At 36.3% G+C, this 21,202-nt stretch overlaps 1 protein-coding gene across 1 annotated transcript in view; it reads left to right on the top strand.

Moving 5' to 3' along the window:
- lrp1ab (low density lipoprotein receptor-related protein 1Ab) overlaps positions 1-21,202 on the top strand; it is a 110,887-nt gene that overhangs the window by 48,088 nt on the left and 41,597 nt on the right. Inside the window, exons 7-22 of the mRNA XM_026241908.1 lie at positions 9,663-9,825; positions 10,618-10,840; positions 12,031-12,220; positions 12,380-12,523; positions 12,618-12,854; positions 13,271-13,451; positions 13,679-13,901; positions 14,670-14,859; positions 15,084-15,212; positions 15,332-15,472; positions 16,127-16,252; positions 16,368-16,484; positions 16,589-16,669; positions 16,758-16,925; positions 19,557-19,739; positions 20,141-20,338. Coding sequence (XP_026097693.1) covers positions 9,663-9,825; positions 10,618-10,840; positions 12,031-12,220; positions 12,380-12,523; positions 12,618-12,854; positions 13,271-13,451; positions 13,679-13,901; positions 14,670-14,859; positions 15,084-15,212; positions 15,332-15,472; positions 16,127-16,252; positions 16,368-16,484; positions 16,589-16,669; positions 16,758-16,925; positions 19,557-19,739; positions 20,141-20,338 — 2,694 coding nt within the window. The remainder of the gene's footprint in view (positions 1-9,662; positions 9,826-10,617; positions 10,841-12,030; positions 12,221-12,379; positions 12,524-12,617; positions 12,855-13,270; positions 13,452-13,678; positions 13,902-14,669; positions 14,860-15,083; positions 15,213-15,331; positions 15,473-16,126; positions 16,253-16,367; positions 16,485-16,588; positions 16,670-16,757; positions 16,926-19,556; positions 19,740-20,140; positions 20,339-21,202) is intronic.

Raw genomic sequence — 21,202 nt, 5'->3', positions numbered from 1 at the left:
ATGAACATAAGCTTTGGGAAAAAGAGGGTAGCGATGAACTGTACTGTGTAGCCATATAACTTTCTTGCAAACAGAATTGTATGCTGACATGGATTTAAATGATGCTGGCCTGCATTTTACAGCATGGCATGTTGTCAACAACCAGATACAATAATCTACAATAGATACATTATTATTATTAGGGGTGTAACGATACACTGCCCCGCAATAACCTCCCCTTGCTGGTGCGTCAAATGACTTTGATCTTTTGTCGATGCTAGCCAGAGATATTGTCAAAAACATCAGTTATTGGCAATATTAGGAGGATTTGGCATTTCCATTTAATGTAGACCTGTTACCTTCTTATTTTTATTTAGCCTATGCCATAATTATTATTATCAAGTCACATTTATTATTAGGGCTGCACAATATTGGGAAAAAATGACATTGTGATATTTTATTTTTCTGCGAATATATATTGCGATATGAAATCTAATCCAAGTTTTTCTTACAAACAAAAATGGGGTGAGCACACTTACATTCTCATTTTAAATGATTTAAACATCGACACCATCTTGTCAATTGATTAATATGCGCGAGGGAGAGAGCAAGACAGCGCTCGTGTTGTTTGAAGACTGTGAGCGTGCGGCCGGGGCTCGCTCTCTCTCTCTCTCTCTCCCTCTTTCTCGCATTCGCTCTCTCTCTCGTGTGCTCTCTCTCGTGCTCTCTCTCTCTCTGCCCTTTTATTAAATCGTTAACACTGCAGTCTTTAATAAAAATCATTTATATAAAAAGCTTTATTTAGCGTATTTAAAGCGCCAACTTTCAAAAACAACCGGTTTTACACTAAATTAAAGTAAATGAAAACAGTTAGCTATAATATACTGTTATCAGCATATGTTGAAGGAGATTCGTCTCGCCGTCTGAGAGAATATGTGGTGTCAGATGCAGATATGTCTGTCATTACTCTGTAATTCTTTTTTTACTTTCACTTCCTGCATAGTGAATTGACTGATGTTAAGACGTTCATAACTCTTGTGCAAAGTTTGCACATTGCTTATATAATATCCATTGGCTCGCCTTCATGGTTTAAAACAGAAATATTTCCAAAATTGCGATGAAAGCAGTTAGACCCATACCGAACTTAACCGTGAAACCCCTGTGTCGTATCGAACCAAACCATGAATTTTGTGAACCTTAAATGAAACCGCCTGTCTGCGCCATTCATTAACAGAGACATGCAAAACATATTTACAGATACATATCGGGATTTAAGTGTAATGATCAACTTTTGATTAATTCATTCAAAGTTTGACAAATTCCATGACATTCCGCGTAAAACTGAATTCTGTTTTTATGACTTGGTTTCACTGCGTAATTTTCCTGCTTATCACGGGTCCACTTGCCTGATAAAATATCTTCCATACCACCTCTGGTGAAAGGGCAAGTGTAATGCAAATATATTTGAAAGGTCTGGGTGTTTGTTATTCTGTTTTTATTGTATTAGTTAGCTGTATTTTTTAGTTATATTTTAACCTTATTTTGGATTTTACACTATTTATAATATTTATTTTCCATCTTTTTAAATGGATGTGCAATGGAAAATTTATATTTTTTTATAGTAAAAAGATTTTGATTTTATATGAGGTATCAATGGGTCATGATGGTTTGAATAACTGGTATATAGTTCGAATAATTAGCCTTTTTATGTTTTGGGGGACTTTATTTCAGTTATTGTGCTGACAGACTGTACCTTTAAATTCATCCCGTTCAAGTCACTGCCATTACAGCTGTACACATGCAAGTGAAAAATCTTTAGATGTTGTCACATTTCATGCTTTATATGCTTTTTTTAAGACTAAAGAAGTTAAAAATACCACCTTCTCAGTCATGTTCTCAGCTTCAGATGTATCTTGGCAGTGTGTAACATAATGGAACAAAAAAGTAAGCATTTTGCTGTAATCAGGTGAACATGAAACCAGACATTCATTGCACATCCAAAAAATAAGCTGATTGAATGCATAATCTTTTTTTTTTTAGTTTTTAAATTAAATGAACAGAAATGTTATTTATAAGAGTTCTAGATGGAGCACATTATTTCAGATTTAATGTCACATCTTTTCCGTCTGCCCAAAACTAGATCCTTTAGACAGTGACCCTAATGATTCACAGGATACTAAATATTGCGCTGATGTGCATGTTGTTGATGAGTGGTGGATGTTTCCTGTGATCGATGTGTCTTGAAAGCAAGCTCAGATTAAATATTGGCTGCTCTCTGATGAAGACGCTGCCAAGTGTGGTTGTGTTTTCCAGCAAGGAGGGATAATGGGTAGAGAGAGACAGAGGCCTAAGATGCAAAGCTTTCTACTCTTTGTGTGTGTGTGTGAGAGAGAGATGTCGGAGTGCCAGGGTAAGACATTCTCCATCACACTAAGGAAGCAGTTTCACAGGAAGGGTGTGCAGGGTGGGACGGCAAGTTAGCGCACAGTAGTTTATTGTTGCTAGAAATAATCACACACTGTTTACTCTTTAGGACTGATGTAGCTTACAGTGTCAGAAATTAAACTGTCACTTGTAACTTCACGTGCAGTGTGCTAATCCAAATGGCTCACTTACGAGGTTTCATGATGATGATGATGATGATGTAGTTAAATATTGTGGTTATGATCATAATGTATTTATAGTTGCTAATAATATTTATGATGATATTTCATATTAGTATTATAGCAAGATGTAAATACATGTGTATTAAAGACATTTAAATGTTAATAAAAACTAAGCAAAATGTATAAATATATAAAATATTATCTAAATAAAAAAATATTATTCAACTATCAGTATTGCTATTAATATTAATAAGAAATGAATCACTGTCATCAGCCAATTTGAAATTTTTACCATTATATAATCAAATATTTAAAATGAAATTATTATTCAGTAATAATAATAAGAATCGTTATACAGAATAGTTTAATTATTGAATAATTTGTATGTGTTTGTTATTGTTTTAGCAACTTAACATAGGTAAATGCTAATTACATATATTTAAAAGTGAAATATTTAAAAAAGACAAATATTTAAATTAAAATGATTATTAGTTATTTAATAATAATAAAAATGATAGTCAAAGTATTATGAATTTGTCTGATTATTGTGATTTATTATTATTAACAGTGAAGGAACCTCATAATTCAGCTGCCTTTGTAGACAGTAAGGAAACTCACTAAGTTTTAGAACCAAGCTTCTCTGTCTCAGAATAGTTTAACAGGAAGTTGGGACCCTGTGCATTGCTGTCCCTCTGATTTCAGACCCATCTTTATGCAAGACAGACCAGAGGAAGCAATGAGTCACAATCTCTCTGCTGAGAATTTCTGAGTTTGTCTTGCAAAGCTGTGTTATAGGTACTGGGCTACAGTTGGAGCATCAAGGAGTGACTCAGAGACCTTGCCTACATTTCTTCTCTTGGTATAGTGTGGAAATTTCCAGACTGTGTTGTGATTAGGGAACTGAACAGGCCCTTTTGAGTAATCTAGCAGCCTGGACTCTGGCTCCATCTCCCATGCAGCCCAAGCTTCAGCTGTCCACCAGAGCACAAAAGAATGTGTCCTAATGACTAAATCTTCCAGGAGCAGCCAGTTAGCTAGTAACACAATATTTAAATATCATATAGTTTTAAATAATTCATTTTGAACTCCTATGTTGAATCAAGCCAGTATGATTTTTTTTTCCTGTGGGACACAAAAAAAAGATGAAGACTGTGTTGGACATTCTTCTCCATTCAGTAGCAATGAATGAAGACAAAAAATATTAAAAAAAAAAAATGTAAAAGTGGTCAATTGCAACATATTAATTGTAGAAGTTGTCTGAAGTCGTGATGCAATAGCTGTGTGATGAACAGACTGCAATTGAAGTTATTTACTGAAAATATCATTCATGATTCAGTACCATTGTACATCAATGAATATTTAATAGCGATGCACTGATTGTAATTTTCTTGGCCAGTGCTGATTTCCGATTATTATTTATTTATTTGTGTGACCTGCCAATACCGTCTATTATATATATTTATATATATATATATAGTACTATAATTTACAGTATATACAAACAAAATCTATACTTTTTCCAACTATTTTTTTTTTAAATTGCATAATAATTCCCCCAATATGGACTAAGTTACAGATATTCTCTATAAACAAATTTACACTGCAAAATTTCAGATGCATAAATAATTTTATAAAATTAATGTTTTAGAATATTTTTGAAACATACAAATAAGAAATTTTGGGAAAATGTGATGATACTTTTAAATATGAAACCAAACCAAAGCAGCAAATTACATGACATTTAGACATTCATTCAACCGATTCGTTCAAATGGTAGATTACTTCAGTAATGAGGCAAGTGACTTTTATAAATGGATTTCTGAATAATTGACTAACATGATGTGCAATGCTGCGTACCTAAATCATATATTATAATATTTTTTCTTGATTGAACTGTTAACAATTGTTACCTATGCCCATTTCATCATAAAAATTCAGAAAAAGGATGCAAAACATTGTCTTATGCATACAGAAGGCTTAAAGGTACAGTAGCAAGGTTCGAAATGACTCTGAATGCTTTGTCGCTGTCTTTTGACATTTATCTCTGATGTTCTCCAAGACAGCAGATCTCTTCTGATCTGCTTCACTGTATGCTTAAAGCTGCTAGCACCTACGACCACCAATTATGTAGCTTCCCAGGCCTTTTACAAAACCAGCCGCAAAACTTCCTCAAAGAGGTCATAAATCAGAGCATCGTTGTTCAATTACACCATGTCCAGAGGTCCTACGCCACCAGGGCTGAGATAATTATATGTTATCAAAGTTCTGATCCCCCTCTAACTGGACCTATAAATCAACAGCCTCTGCTCTTCAGTGTGTATAGGGCAACTGTTATTACAGCCACTTCACTAATGACTCTGTGTGGTCGTTTTTGAGGAATGGTAGGACAGTAGATGGATGAGTCTTTTTAATGAGCCTATATGCTGCAGATATTCGGTTTATCTGATGCTGGGGGTGCTGTGCGGTAATGGTGCTGCATTGACTTGTATGGCCCAGTTTCTCACAGGGGAGAGTGATTTATAACTGTTGCATGCCGGGCAGATGAGCACTCCAGATGTGCCCCATGACCGCTCTCCCCCGTAAAAAGCCTTAAAACAGAGCAGGATGCACACACAAACTCATCGTCAGTGTGTGGGGAGGGGCAGTGGGTGAGTGGGCGTCCCCACTGTGGCTGATGAACTTGGGTAGTGCATATCAGTTCTCTCTTAGTCATGCTTGAGGGTGTCACGACACTTCATTGGCTCAGGACGTTCTTGGTGCTGGTTGTGCAATAGCTGTCCTGCTGATTTAAGAATGCCCCACATCTAGTCCCGATGTATCAGAGCTCTAGAGTCTGCTGGTGTCATCAGTCAGTCATGGAGTGTGACTGATGTGTCTTCCTGTATATAGTTCTGCTGTTTTTGCTTGCTTTCACTGAGATTTGCTGCACTTTAGAAATTGCATTTTTTTTCTCTCTTAAATGCTTTCTAGAAAAACTATTAAGGATTGATGAAAGCACAAAAGGATGCTTATAGTGTCACTGTGTTCAGTCATTGCTTGTCATACAAAGTCTAACTGAGTGTCTGTGTGTTTGTTGCACATCATTTTTTTCCCATCCACTTGTTTATTCGTCAGTCATTGCTATACATGTTTCTTTAGCTTGTACAGTTCTATATGTATTTGTAGCTTGTAAGCTTTCTAAATGTGTTTTTTTTTTTTAGTTGTTTGTTTGATTCAGTCATTTATTGTTTGTGTAAAACATTTGAGTTTAATTTGTACATTTGTACATTTGTTTGCTTGTCCGTACGTCAGTACATTTCTTTCTAGATACATTTGATAGTATTTGTTTTGCTTCTGCATGTCTATTCATTTGTTTGGTCTATATATTATCGATATGGTGGTCTCAGCCTCAGACGTCATGTCCACGGACCGTTGGCTAAATGTCTGATGCATATGGGACACAAAAGTGGAAACACTTCAGGAGTGTCGAAGGCGTCATTGGATTGGTTGAATTATACAGGATTTCCAGGAGTCGTGCATTGCGTTCTTTAACGTTCTGCCTGGGAACAAAAATGCTGTGGTGCCAAACCCCCTCATTAAAGAAGAAAGCTGTCGAGTTTACAGCTGTGATGACAAGTGCTTATCAGGATCAACTAAACACTGGATATTTAAAACTATGTAAAATATTTAACATTTGCGGTATAGAATCTTTAGAATACATCAGAGAGATTTATACACCAGTGTGTTATTGTGGTGACCTTTCCGTGCCCCAAAACGTGACGCTGAACGAAACAATCTGTGATTGGTTGTTTGACATGTCGATCAAATGTCTTCATGGGCGGGCCTTGGCCAATGAAAGCTACTAGATTCCAGACCTACAGCCGTCAGTCTGAAGGTCTGGCTACGCGAGACTAATAACAGGGTGGCTGATGGCTGATAGAAAGCTGTTGGAACACACATTATAAATAATAAGTAAATAATACATTCTGCAATTACAAATATATTTTACATAATATTTAGCTACTAAATCAGATTTTTTTTATTGAAAATGTATAAATATAAATAATAATTTGATTAAAAATAAATATATGAATAAATTATATGTATGTATGTATGTATGTAAAATAAGCTTTATAGTTTAGATGAGAACAGCTTTGTTCTATAATAATGAAATTGTTAAAAATATGACTAAAAATTAAGTAAACACTGTAACCAACAGGCTAATCCAATAAGTCTTTGTATACTGGGAACTATATTTCCTCTAATGAAGACCTGCTTACACAATTTTTATGTAAATATAACGTTGAGACCAATTCGATTTACCACCTAATATTTGCCGATATAATGGTCTTGCTGATGTATAGGATTTCCACTGACCATTTTTAAATATATACGGTTTTATGACCATATCATATTACAGGGATAGTTCACACAAAAATGAAAAACTGTCATTAGTTACTCACCCTAGTAAAAGAGTTGTCCAGTCATATCTTTGTTCTCCTCACCCTTCTTAAATCTCTTGTGTTTCTGTCACTGATATAGTTAAGCTTCACTTTACTGGTAGCTGTAACCTTGTTTTATCTGCCATAGTTAAACTTGATATATTCCTAATCTCATGCCAATATCAGTTTCCGTTTACAGTTATTTAGATCTTGTGAGTAATTTGAAATGTAACCAGTCTTTACTTCCCGTCTCCTTCTCCCTTGTGTTACTTCTTTTAAAATCATCTGCATTCCTGCCATATTTTTCACAACAAATCCCGGTTCATAGCCATATGTGGTACCTTTCGCCTGTACTGAGATGTAGTTACAAATGATTAGTTACAGATGTTCTTACCACATATTGTTTCATACTTTTCCTCTGAAGAAAGGAGGGGGTGAAGAAAGAGTGAAGAGTTACTTTGTTCGTTTTAGCAGAATTGTACTGGATGAGAATATCAAGATGAAATGTCCTCTGGAACAACATGTCTTTTGCAATTTTGCGCAACATGTTCTGTAGATGTTTGTTTTGCAGGCTGTGGGATGTGGAGGGGAAGGGGTTAATGTGGCCTGGAGGTAGTTTTACATTTCCCGGCAGGGCTTCTGTTTACCGGACTTTGTAGAAATGTGTGAGAACAGTTTGTGTCTGGTTTGCACAACCTCGTTGCACTGGGTTGCACAACGAGGATATATTCCTGTGTCTAAGGATCATTAGTGGATGCCTGCAGAAACCCTTGCCCAAATCAGTAACAGGGAGTACGGTGGCAGCTGTTGCAACACCAAGCATCATGGGAGGCACCGCAGACCGGCCTGCACAGCTGGACCTCTACATGGCCCGCACAGAAAGAGTCTTATTGTTATATAAGAGAACGAGAAACTTAGTATTCACTGAATTAACATTTCAAACTCTTTTCCCAGAATTGAGGATATCTGTATGGCCAAGTCCAGCCTCCCTGTGCAGGGAAAAGGTGTGGTAATGGAGAATGTGTGGAGACGGTTGAGGCATGGAGTTATTTCCCATAGTGTTTGTAGAGTTCCTGCTTTCAGATTTTTAGCTTGCTGTCTTTTTATTTGTGTTGATGCAGAAAGTGGAAGAAACAATCTCTGAGTGAAAAATCATCTTGTGACTGTGAGTCATAGTTGGGCTGGTACGCACACACACACACAAATGTATACATGTGCAGAGACATGCATAAAACCCATTGGGCCATATTCATAAAACACAAGTAGAACGAGTTTCTGCGTAAATCATTCGTATAGTAGTTCGTATGTAACTTGCATTTTATTCAGTTTGACATTTTATGTCAGAATGGATTATCAGTTGATTTGATTTAGATACATTTCTACTGCTTGAGTTTTTTTTGTGTGTGGGGCACTTTATGAAGATTGCTTGTACTGTCAGATCATTCATACAATTCAACTTTGTAAAATTTAGGTTTGATCTAGTTATACAATACCATTCTTTTTTTTCAAGAAATACCTTTATTCAGCAAGGATGTTTGGAATTGATCAAAAGTGACTAAATATATCAAATCAGCATATTAAAATATTATATTAGAAATATTGATGGATCATGCTGAAAATTCAGCTTTTTCATAACAGGAAACAAATTACATTTTAAAATATATTAAAATAGAAAAGACTTATTTTACATTGAGTTTATTTTTCAAATTCCGTGTGTTTTTTCTGGATTTTTTTCCCTTTACATTCAGCTATTTTAGTGGTTTAATAAATAAAAAATAATCAAAAACATCTTTATTTCTTAATAAATCATGAAACTTTTTTTCTCAAATTCTGTCTTAAAATTATTTTTCTGGGTTCCATTTCAATGGTTTAATTAAATTGTAATAAAAGCATCTCTAATTAATAAATTTTCATAAAGTATTTTACTTAATTTATTTATTCAGAAATACTGCATTGTGCATGTATGTTCTCCTGTTAAATTAATTCTGGTAAATAATTTCTCTGGTAAATTCTCCTTAAACTGTTTAAATGATAATTTCAGTAGTAGTAGTAGTAGTAGTACATTACGTTAATTAATATATTTCTGTCACAGTTTCTTCAAGTTAACCCAAACCTTTATTTTGACTGGTTTTAATGAAGACCTTTACGACGATAGTTTTTCTCAAAAGAAATGGTAAAATGCTCATGAAGTTACTCTCAGAGCTGTTCCAGAGATTACTTTGTGTCCTTGTGTACTCGTATATTCAGGTGCGCAAACTTTTTTTTTTTTATGAATAGCAGAATCTTGTAACAATGAGGTTTCAAAGCACATTAATGACAGCAGTGTGGTTGGTTTTTCACTGTTCAGGTTTCTAACTATTGTCTTGTTTTCTTGGTTCTCTTTTGATAGAAGCCTGATAATGGGGCTATGTTCAAGTACACTGACAGATACCATCACATTGTAGCTCTTCTAGCCTTTTTGTAGCTCTTGTTTTCAGATTCCTCTTTTCCAGTCCTCCCAAGTTTTGCGGTGCAGCATCTTCCTGCTGAGTCAGACAGAAGCTGCAGTTATGACTGACTAAAAATAAAGCAAACTCTGAAAACAGCTTTCACCTACCCCCACCCCCCATATTCCTCCTCACTCTCTTCCTGTCTTTTTTCCTTCTCACAAACTCAGATGTGGAGCAGATGGCTATTGACTGGCTGACAGGAAACTTCTACTTTGTGGATGATGTGGACGACCGCATTTTTGTGTGCAGTAAAGATGGCTTAACCTGTGTCATCCTGCTGGACCTGGAGCTCTATAACCCAAAAGGAATCGCACTGGACCCAGCCATGGGGTGAGACCCCAAGACCAATTTTCCACAATTTTTGTACAAACAATATCCAATAATGTCCCTCGTGCCATTTTAAATTCTCTTCAGATGTATCTCAGCCATGCCTTTTTGTGACTGACTTCAACTGAAGTCATGTCATGATTTTGCATCATACCACAGCATCAGTCCCTACAAGTGTCCATGATTAGTTTTTTCTCCATCATGATAGCTTATTCACTTCTTCAACTTGCTGCAATTTTGAGATGATAAAATGTTCTTGGATTAATTTCCCATAGCTTTTTCAACTCATACTAAAAACAAATATAATAAAAAATGTAAAATAAAGAAAGTTATTTATTGTTTTATGTTTTATTTAATTTTTTGGTTTGTTTGTTTGTATGTATGGTAACATTATTATCATAGCAAATTAAGCACATTTATGCCCTAAACCTTTAATACTATTATGTGGAGAGAAAAAAAATCAATCATATTACTGCAAAAAATTAAATATTATTTATTATGGGTAGTATTTGTTATATTTATTTATAATTATTTATTGTAATATATCAATTATTTTAAGGGTTAAATATTATTAAAATAACTGAGTCTGGACAGGATTAATCTAAATAGAATAATCTAGAATAAAGAGTGAAAAAAAAAAAAACAACCAAATGCATCATAATAGTAAAAACTGAGAAAGTTTCACACAGAACAAAAACCTCATTGTTCTAAATATGAAAGTTCATCAGGTGTGAAAAAATACTATTTATGCATAATTACTAAACACACAATTCATAATTTATTTATTTTTTCCAGGAAAGTGTTCTTCACAGACTATGGCCAAATCCCGAAGGTAGAGCGCTGTGATATGGATGGCCAGAACCGCACCAAACTGGTAGACAGTAAAATTGTCTTCCCTCATGGCATCACTCTGGACCTGGTCAGCAAGCTGGTGTACTGGGCTGATGCTTACCTGGATTACATTGAGGTGGTGGACTACGAAGGCAAGAACCGGCACACCATCATTCAGGGATTGCTGGTACGTGTGAAGTGTCACATGCACATTTGTGGATGCCAAACACGTACACGTTGTTCGAGATTTGTTTGTTTGGAGCCATGAACTCATTCTCAGGATGTCACTTGCATTGACGTCATCACTCGTTAATTTTTGGAACGGAAAACATCACATGATCAGCAGGACTGAAAGATCAGCATTAGCTCATCCCAAACCTGCTGCAGCAGTGCAAACTGAGCGTTGTGCAAGTCAACAGTGTCAATCTTTTTTTTTTTTTTTTGCTTAAAACATTCAATCCTTAAGTTTACATTCAGCGTATTGCAAAAATAAACAATGGATTGTTCAAACTTGCACTGTAGATGTTAACATAGACATACTGGAAATTAATATCTGATGTTGCAATACTTTTGCATAGGGTTATGTAACACTAACATCAATTAAGTTATTCTTTAAAAATAATTATAATGTAATAAAAAATCAAAATTATCTCAGACTTAACATCTCAATTGATGTGATGCCTAAAATCACTTGTAGCATTTAAAAGAATATATTTTTTCTGGGGTTTTTTTCTGTTTTTATTTTTATTTTTATCGTTTTGTTTACGCAAAATAGTGTGTGTCATTGGTTCTCAACTGGCAACCTTCCAACGGGGCCTTAAAAGTCACATCTGTATTTTCAATTATTCCTGGGATCATGCCAGAGTCCAGTCTCTGTTAAACATATTTTATTAAATTGTGCTGGTTTAAGTCCTTAGGGAATTATTACTCCACAAAGACTTTTTTTTTTTTAAAGTGTCAACCCTGAATCAATTTTACAGTTTTTATCTAAAGCAATCATTAAAAACTGGATATAGTGTTTTTAATAACTCTTTTATATATATTTTTATTTCAAATCATCTCCTCAACAGCTGTTTTTTTTGGGGGGGGGGGGGGGGGCAGGAATCAGTATTTGAAAACTGAGAAATATGAAGAAGTCTCATTAGTGAGAATTTTAGAACTGTAAAAGTAATGTGCATTTAGTAAATAGGTAATTGAAATTTATTTAAACACGGATCCTTGATGTGGACAAAGTGAGGCCTTTAAGTCAAGGTGATCATACTGGCCGATATATTGATCTATCAATTTTAACACAGTGCATCAGATGGCAAACAGTGTATACTCTCACAGTTTATTCACAGTGGCTCTATTTTTATGCTCTCTTTCTTTTTTTGGCAGATTGAACATCTCTATGGTCTAACTGTGTTTGAAAACTATCTGTATGCCACCAACTCTGACAACGCCAACATGCAGCCCAAAACCAGTGTGATCAGAGTCAACCGATTCAACAGTTCTGACTTCCAGGTGGTGACGCGCGTAGACAAGGGTGGCGCCCTTCACGTTTACCACCAGAGACGTCAACCTGCTGGTACGACTTTGGGGAGTTAGTTTTTAAATGTTCCTAAATGTTAAGTTCAGCAAGTGTTCGAACATTTTAATTGTAAGGCAGCATGACTCAGTACTATTCATTATGGATTCCCAACTGGTCCCTTATGATCAAATTAGGCTTTTGTGTTTGTCCTTACAGTCCGCAGTCACGCATGTGCTCCAGATCAGTTTGGGAAGCCAGGCGGCTGCTCCGATATCTGCCTGCTGGGTAACAGTCACAAGAGTCGAACCTGCCGCTGCCGTTCGGGTTTTAGCCTGGGCAGTGACGGAAAGTCCTGCAAGAGTGAGTAAAATCTCAATCCAGCCTGTTCAAACAGTGTAACCCATTATAAGGTTTTCTTGCATATAATAAATGATTTTTTTTTTTTTACCCTCAGAACCAGAGCATGAGCTCTTCCTGGTGTACGGTAAAGGTCGGCCTGGTGTCATCCGTGGTATGGACATGCATGCCAGGGTGTATGACGAGCACATCATCCCCATTGAGAACCTGAATAACCCAAGAGCCCTGGACTTCCACGCTGAGACCGAATTCATCTATTTTGCTGATGCCACCAGCTACATCATCGGCCGCCAGAAGATTGATGGCACTGAGAGAGACATCATAGTGAAGGATGGTGAGTGCAGAATGAGTAAAGAATGTAAAGTGATCATTGTGAATATATAAAGTTAATAAATATTTAAAATGAAAGTTATTTGAAATATTAATGTGTCTACTAGCTCGTTATTTTTGTTTTTGTTGTTGCTCAAATATAAAATCCCCATGAAATCAAAAGTTTGTATCAATATGTTAGTCTTAATATTATATACAAGGCAGTGTGCTCCAAAACAGTAAAAAAAAAAAAAATCACATTTAGAAGATATAAGCATTCACTTCTGCCAAAACAGCTCAATTATTTTTTTGACATCACATCGTACTTCATCTTCTCAACAAATCTTCTGACCAATCAAATGCTAATACATATATAATACAACTCCTGTATCTCTCTCTCACTCTTCTTCATCCCATGCATGTTGTCTATCTATTCCCCAGGTATTCACACAGTAGAGGGTATTGCTGTGGACTGGATGGGGCAAAACCTGTATTGGACTGATGATGGACCCAAAAAGACCATCAGTGTGGCCAAACTGGAGAAAGCCTCTCAGACCCGCAAAACGCTTATCGAGGGAAAGATGACCCATCCTAGAGCCATTGTAGTAGACCCTTCTCATGGGTAAATCAATTATTTTTGCTTGATTGCAAAATTTTAAGAAACAGGCAAACTATCGACTATAATGTTAGGAAATGTTAGAGATTTTATATATTTTAAGTCACAATAGACTTATAGTTCAGAATAGGTTTTAGCGACCATATATATTGATAAACCAGGTCGAGCTGCACTAGAGTTGTTTACTTGAATCTAAAGTTTTGAATGAATGCATAAATCTGTGCTGTTTGCAGAATGATGTACTGGAGTGACTGGGAGGAGGAGCCTAAAGAAACCAATCGGGGCAGTATAAAGAAGGCCTGGATGGACGGGTCAAATGCTGGTATCCTGCTTACTTCTAAAACTGTGCTCTGGCCCAATGGCCTCAGCCTGGACATCCAGCAGGGCATCTTGTACTGGGTGGATGCGTACTACGACCGCATCGAGATGGTGCTTCTCAACACCACAGAACGCAGGGTGAGGAAACTCAAGGAAGCTCAAGTTTGTATCTTAGCTAGAGATACTTATTATGTCATTATACTATGATGACCAAATTTCGTAAATAAAAAACAGGGACATTTCCTAGTTTAATGGTCAAAATATCAGTAATTTCTAACTTGTTATTATCTATGAAGTAAAAAATGTTGTTTATTGAATATACACTTATTATAGAGAACATTGAATTATAGGGAAATTTTATTTAACGTTAAAAAATAAACATGAAAATGTGTCAGTTTGTTGATTAGGCATGCATTATTCATTTTATTTCATTTTTGTTTAGCTTATCTACATATAATTTTTGTATCAGCTATTTAATAGTTCTACTATAACATGAAAATTGCTGCTTTGAAGTCATGTTGGAAAGGTTGAATGCCAAATTGTGAGTGGGAAATTTTGTATTTATTTTTTTAGCCCAAGGTTTTTGAGTTGGACGTGTGTCAGTGGAAAAAAATACACACACACGCATATATAATTTTTTTGGTACACTGGCTCAACACTGGCTTAGTTGCATGTACAAAGTATCTCGACACCTTCATAAATTACCCAATTTACTAAAATAACACATAAAGCAAAAACTTCCTATGACCATTATTTTTGCAGAAATAATAAAATCTATAAATATGTATAAGTAGACTACTATGTTGCTCTGACAAAATGATTGGATGCAACTGATGTTCCACATAATTTTGACATTCCAACTTTTGTGTTTGAATTTATATTAAAAACCCTTTTCTGTTCATCCAGACGGTATATGAAGGACAGGAGCTGAACCATCCCTTTGGCCTGTGTCACTATAAGAACTTCCTGTTCTGGAATGAGTACCGCAGTGGAGGAATCTACCAACTGGACCAGAACACCAAGAAGGCCACGTTGCTGCGCAGTGAACGACCACCAATCTATGAGATTCGCACCTATGACGCACAACAACAGCAAAGTACCGAACACCCTAAGCATTTCTTTTTGGAAATGAATCATTTATGAGTCATATGTAAAGCATGAGCTCACTGATCAAACAAAGACATAAATTGTGTTGTTTTGTATGTTAACATGTGTCAACCACCACATTATTTATACAGCGTTAGAGAACTAACAAACTAATGAGATCAGAGTTTCAGTGGTTTTATTGGGATCTGCTAAGGATATTTTTGTTGTGTGCAGTCACAGGCTCCAACGTGTGCCGTGCCAATAATGGTGGCTGCAGCAGTCTGTGTCTGCTGACGCCCACTGGACGCTCCTGCGCCTGTGCCGATGACCAGATACTTGATACTGACAACAAGACCTGTAAAGGTGGGTATTCTGGCCTCTAAATGGCCTGAATTGTACATGTAGTTGTCAATAACCTCAGAGGCTTGTAAAAAGGCCCATTTCGGATTTGGAATAAATGGTATTTATTTTTTTCTCACCAGCAAACCCTTCCTACGTGCCTCCTCCTCAGTGCCAGCCTGGAGAATTTGCCTGTAAGAATAATCGCTGTATTCAAGACCGCTGGAAGTGTGACGGGGACAATGACTGTCTGGACAACAGCGATGAGGCCCCCGAGTTGTGCCGTTAGTGTCCTTTTGTCTCATATTTTCAGATATGCAAATAACAACACTGACATTCAAAAGTCTCTTTATGTTCACCAAGGCTGCATTTTTTTTTGGTCAAAGATAGTAAAAGCAGTATTAATGTGAAATATTATTACCATTTTAAATAAACTTTTTCTATTTTATTATATTTTAAAATGCATTTTATTTCTTTGATGCAATGCCAATATTCCTCAGCTATTACTTCAGTCTTCAGTGTCACATGATCCTTCAGATATCTTTGTGATATGCTCATTTGGTGCTCAAAAACATTTCTTTCTATTATCAATATTGAAAACAGTTGTGATGCTTAATTTTTAAAAAATGTTGGGGGGGGGGGGGGTTAATATTTTTTGACAAGTACAGAAGAATTGCAATTATTTAAAATAGAAATTAGAATGTAATATAAATGTCTTTAATCTCATTTCTGGTGAGCTAATTTGTTCTTGCAAAGTATTCATGTCTTTCACAAAAAAAAATGATCCCACACTTTTGAACTATATACTGTATGTTTGTGTGTGTGTGTGTGTGTGTGTGTGTGTGTGTGTGTGTGTGTATATTCTGTTATATCGGCCATCAAAAGAAACAAAACAACTCTGAGTGCACATTTAAATGGTCCTATTTGTCCTGTTTCAGACCAGCACACCTGTCCCGCGGACCGATTTAAGTGCCAGAATAACCGTTGTATCCCCCTGCGCTGGCTTTGTGACGGAGACAATGACTGTGGGAATGATGAAGACGAATCTAACAGCACCTGCTTGGGTATTGTGAACTTCATAATTGCATGTCAATAGGATTTGAAAGCTTTTTCTCCCAATGAATGTCCAAACACTTTTATGCGCTTTGGGACTTGACCAGGTTTTCTTTTCTCTCCCAGCACGCACGTGTCCTTCAAATCAGTACCCATGTGCCAGTGGCCGTTGTATTCCTGTCTCCTGGACTTGTGACCTGGATGATGATTGTGGCGATCGCTCAGATGAACCACCATCTTGTGGTATCTAAATTTGAGCCTCTTTTCTTATATCATCATGCCGTGCTGTGAACCCTTTTCTTTATCTCCTCCTCCTCTCTCTTCTCTCTCTCTCTCTCTCTCTCCAGCATATCCCACCTGTTTCCCCCTCACACAGTTCACTTGTGCCAATGGACGCTGCATCAATGTCAACTGGCGTTGTGATAATGGTGAGTTTCTAATTCCATATTGCCATTTTCTAATGTCATATAGACATAAGTGTCCAGTAAGTGTCATCATGTGTGTGTGTGTCTTCAGATAACGACTGTGGGGATAACAGTGATGAAGCCGGCTGCAGTCACTCGTGCTCCAGTGTGCAGTTTAAATGTAGCAGCGGCCGCTGTATTCCAGAGTACTGGACCTGTGATGGAGACAACGACTGTGGAGATAACAGCGACGAGACTCATGCCAACTGTACTAATCAAGGTGAGTTTGGAAAGTAGCATTATTCGATGAAAGAAAAGAGGTCTTACTCCAAACATAGTTTAATTCAGTTTTTGGGAAAAATTACTTGAGTCAGTTATTTGTTTAACACTGATGGAGTTTTGGTTACTCACCGCTGTCACCTCTGGCTTGCTTAGTTGGGGTCACGTCATTTAAAGCGATATCGTTGACGTGATTGCAAATGATTGCACAGACACTATTTAAACTGAACAGAGATGACATCACTGAATTCAATTGTCATTTTGCATTATTGACACACTGTTTTCCTAATGAATGTTGTTCAGTTGCTTTGACGCAATGTATTTTGTTTAAAGCGCTATATTGTGACTTGACTTGATTTGTTTAATTTTGTTATTTCTTTTTTATGTATTTATATTTTTATATTTTTATTTTTAATTATATAAATTGTTTAAATTAATAGTTAAATTAAGAGTAACAAAATGAACAAACATGGAAAAAAATAGAATGTTTATTTGTTAGAAAATAAGAGTTTTGTTTGTTTTATTTGTTTACATTTTTTTATAAATTGTTGAAATAAATGTACTTTTGAACATTTTAATTGTTAGAAAATAACAAAATTGTTTTATTAAAATAGTTTGATGTCCCAAATTTTGATAACTAGTGAACCTCTTAGAAAACAACTTTATATATTAAGTTTGTCATCCAGAGGTTGATAATTAATATTTTATCGAGATGAAGCGCTTTCATTCACTGATCATTTTTTTAAAAGACAAAATGATATTTTTAATATTGTTGTCTTCTTTTCTTTTTTTTTTTCTTTTTTTTTACCCTCTTTGTATTTTGTAAACTGTCAGTTTACTCTTTGAAGCTGTTTTAGTTGTGTGAGCCTCCTGAAGTGTCTCCTAGATTTTAAGCGAAACCACAATGACTAATGCAGCTGATCTCTTCATTAACAGGAGTAAATCACGATTTCACAAACTGGGATGTCATCTTTTTCTTGTTTTTTTTTGTGGTCTGTGGTGAAACACGTAAACCACAAAATCTTGAAGAATGTCTGCTCTGAGAGCAGTGTTAATGACTGCTCTGAGAGCTGCTGTCTTGAGGGATTACACAAGCACAGATGTGCCGGGACGTTTGACGCATGAGCCACTAGTGCATCCTCATGTGCATTTTTGTTCTTATCTCTTTCCCTCTCCACAAGCCTCATTCGTGTGGTTTCATAGCTATGAATTGCTCAATGGTTGGCCGGGCCCTGCGTGGAACAGGAATGGAGGGTTAGGTTCTGTTTTCGGGGTCTGGGCTCTGTCCTTCTCTTCTCTAATCCCTACGGCATGCTGGTGCTTAATAGACTCGCAGAATCAATGCAGCAGAACCAAGCCAGAGGCCTAATGAGAGTGCTGGGCCTCATGGGAGCCTGGCAATGTGTTTGTGCCTTTGTAAAGATGTAGATCCGAATGAGGTCATGTTAGCATGAGTTGTGAAGGAGAGATGTTTCATAAAGTCATTAAGTACAAGTTTGAAGTAGTAATGTTAAAAGTAATGGTACTTTGGTCACAAGTCAAATTTAAATTGTTTATATTTGTTAGTATTTTTATAGAGGAGTGTATAAAAAAGTATTTCCATAAATGTTGGGATTTATTTATTATTTTCTGCCTTTACTACATATGATGCTTATGAGTACAGTAGTATATTACTATTAACTTTTCTGTACTTTTTTATGTGGAAAATTAAAGGGGAGAAAAATCCAGAGTCAGACATGTATATAAAAAATAAAGTAGTTTAAGTAGCACATGCAATTTTGCTAAAATACGGACAATTGGCAGATAATTGTAATTTTCCAGTCAGATTTTGGTATTGATATCAAGTGTGTGTGTGTGTGTGCGCGCTCTTTTTTTTTTTTTGTGACATATCAGGACACAACTCTGTATAATGACATGGGTATGACACAGGTATTACAAGGAGAGGGTGACTTATGAGGACTTAATCCATGTCCCCATTTTTCAAAACGCTTATAAATCATACAGAATGAGTTTTTTTGAGAAAGTAAATATGAACAAAGTTTCCTGTGAGGGTTAGGGTTAGGTGTAGGGTTGGTGGAGGGCAATAGAATAAACAGTTTGTACTGTATAAAAACCATTACGCCTATGGGATGTCCCCACTTTTCACAAAAACAAACGTGTGTGTGTGTGTGTGTGTGGGAGAGAGAGAGAGAGAGAGAGAGAGAGAGAGACGCACTGAATACATGCAGCTCGAGCAGTATGATGTCATTGGGGTCAGTTCACCCCAGCAGATCCCTGTTCTAGGACACACTTCTCTCTGTTTACGGATGAGCTCTGGTTTTCCGCTTCCCCCTCTCTAGACTCTGCCAGACACTAACCTTTGCCATGAGGGAAAGCCTTTATTTCTGATGCCTAATGATGGCCGTCACAGTGCCAGCCCTGGACCGCTGTTCATGAGAAAGTTTGCTTTGGATCAGTTCATTGAGGTTGTGCCTCACACTGGTTACAATCTCCATCCCTGGGAACTGATTTTTGACGTCAGGAAGCCAAGCTGTCATTACCATCAAATAATAAGATATGGGTCCATGCCTTTGTATGAGTGTTCACACGGCTGCATTGTAATTGCTCGTCCCATTTGTGCTTTTGTCTGCAGCCACGCGGCCTCCCGGCGGCTGCCACACAGATGAGTTCCAGTGCCGAATGGACAGTTTGTGTATTCCTATGCGATGGCGCTGTGATGGAGACACAGACTGCATGGACTTCAGTGATGAGAAGAACTGTGAGGGCGTCACACATATGTGCGACCCTGCTGTCAAGTTTGCCTGCAAGGACTCGGGTTAGTTATTCTTAAATGTTCTCACTCATGTTTCGCCAACAATCATAAATAAATGTTGACATAAATCAAAATATCAAATCTTAAAGTCCCCAAATCAAAAGTTTGACCATTTTATTTAATGTATATTATCTTAAACAGCATCTTTATGCAAGTGTAATCTTGTGTAAAAAGTCTAAAAAAAAAAAAAAAAAAAAAAAGCAATATATATAACAATATTGATGACACATCTTGCGTACATGTATACCCATTTTTATTCAATAAAATTTGATTGTCTTTCCTCATCTGCTATAAACATATTTTTTATTTGACTAAAAATTACAAATTGAAGCATATTTGCAAGTAAATTCTGAATTGTGGGTCGAATTATTATTATTATTATTTTTTGTGTGTGTCTATTTTAGCTCGCTGTATCAGTAAGGCCTGGGTGTGCGACAGGGACAGCGATTGCGAGGATAACTCGGATGAAGAAAACTGCGAGGCTCTTGAGTGCAAGCTCTCCCACCATGTTTGTGCCAGCAACGACTCCATCTGCCTACCTCCTGAGAAACTGTGCGACGGCAAGGACGACTGCCCCGATGGCTCGGACGAGAAGCTTTGCAGTAATGCACACGCACTGAAACACAAATACACTCAAGTTAAAGGGATCATTAATATTGTCATGCTTTACTCAACCTTGTGTCATTTTAGACATGTTTAATTTATTCTGTGCATCACGCAATAAATAGTATTTAAAGAATCAAATAGGCTACTATTCAAAAGGTTTTGGTCAGTAATTATTTTTTTATTCAGCAAGGATGCATTAAATTTATTAAAAGTGACCCTAAAGAAATCTATTTGAATGTTTTTCATATGAACTATATTCATCAAATAATTCTGGGGGGGGTCAGCATATTAGAATGGCTGGAGTAATAAAATTATATTTGAAAAAATATTAATATAACAGAGTTTTCCACTGTTTACTGTTACTGTTTTTACTTTATTCACAGATACGTAGAATTGGTTAGCATAAGACATAAAAAAACATTAAATCATTAACACAAATTACTGGCCCCGATCTTTTTAATGATGATGTGAATTGTTTTTATGTAATGAAGGTCTATAGTAAATAAGTGACCATGAACTGCCAAACTCCAAAAAGCAAAATAAAAGGAGTCCATGTGACTCGTCAAATAGCTTCAGAAGACTTCAGAATATATATGCCACAAGCCATATGGGCTACATTTTCTGTATGATTTGATTTATTTTGGTCTTTTTGTGGAGCTTGACAGCCAGTAGATCTTGTGTGCTCCATGGATGAATGCCTTCAGAGTGAATAAATAATGATAAAAGTTTCATTTAATGTGTGAACTATTCCTTTAAATCTTTCAGTTTGCACAGAGCATGCCAACTCAACTTGTGTTTCCCATTAGCATGACACAAAAATATTTCAGGCTTGAATTCAAATGAAATAAGCACATTCCCTC

Source organism: Carassius auratus, unplaced genomic scaffold (assembly GCF_003368295.1).
Source record: "Carassius auratus strain Wakin unplaced genomic scaffold, ASM336829v1 scaf_tig00000254, whole genome shotgun sequence".
Lineage (NCBI taxonomy): Eukaryota > Metazoa > Chordata > Actinopteri > Cypriniformes > Cyprinidae > Carassius > Carassius auratus.
This window is presented reverse-complemented; position numbering and strand designations above follow the sequence as displayed.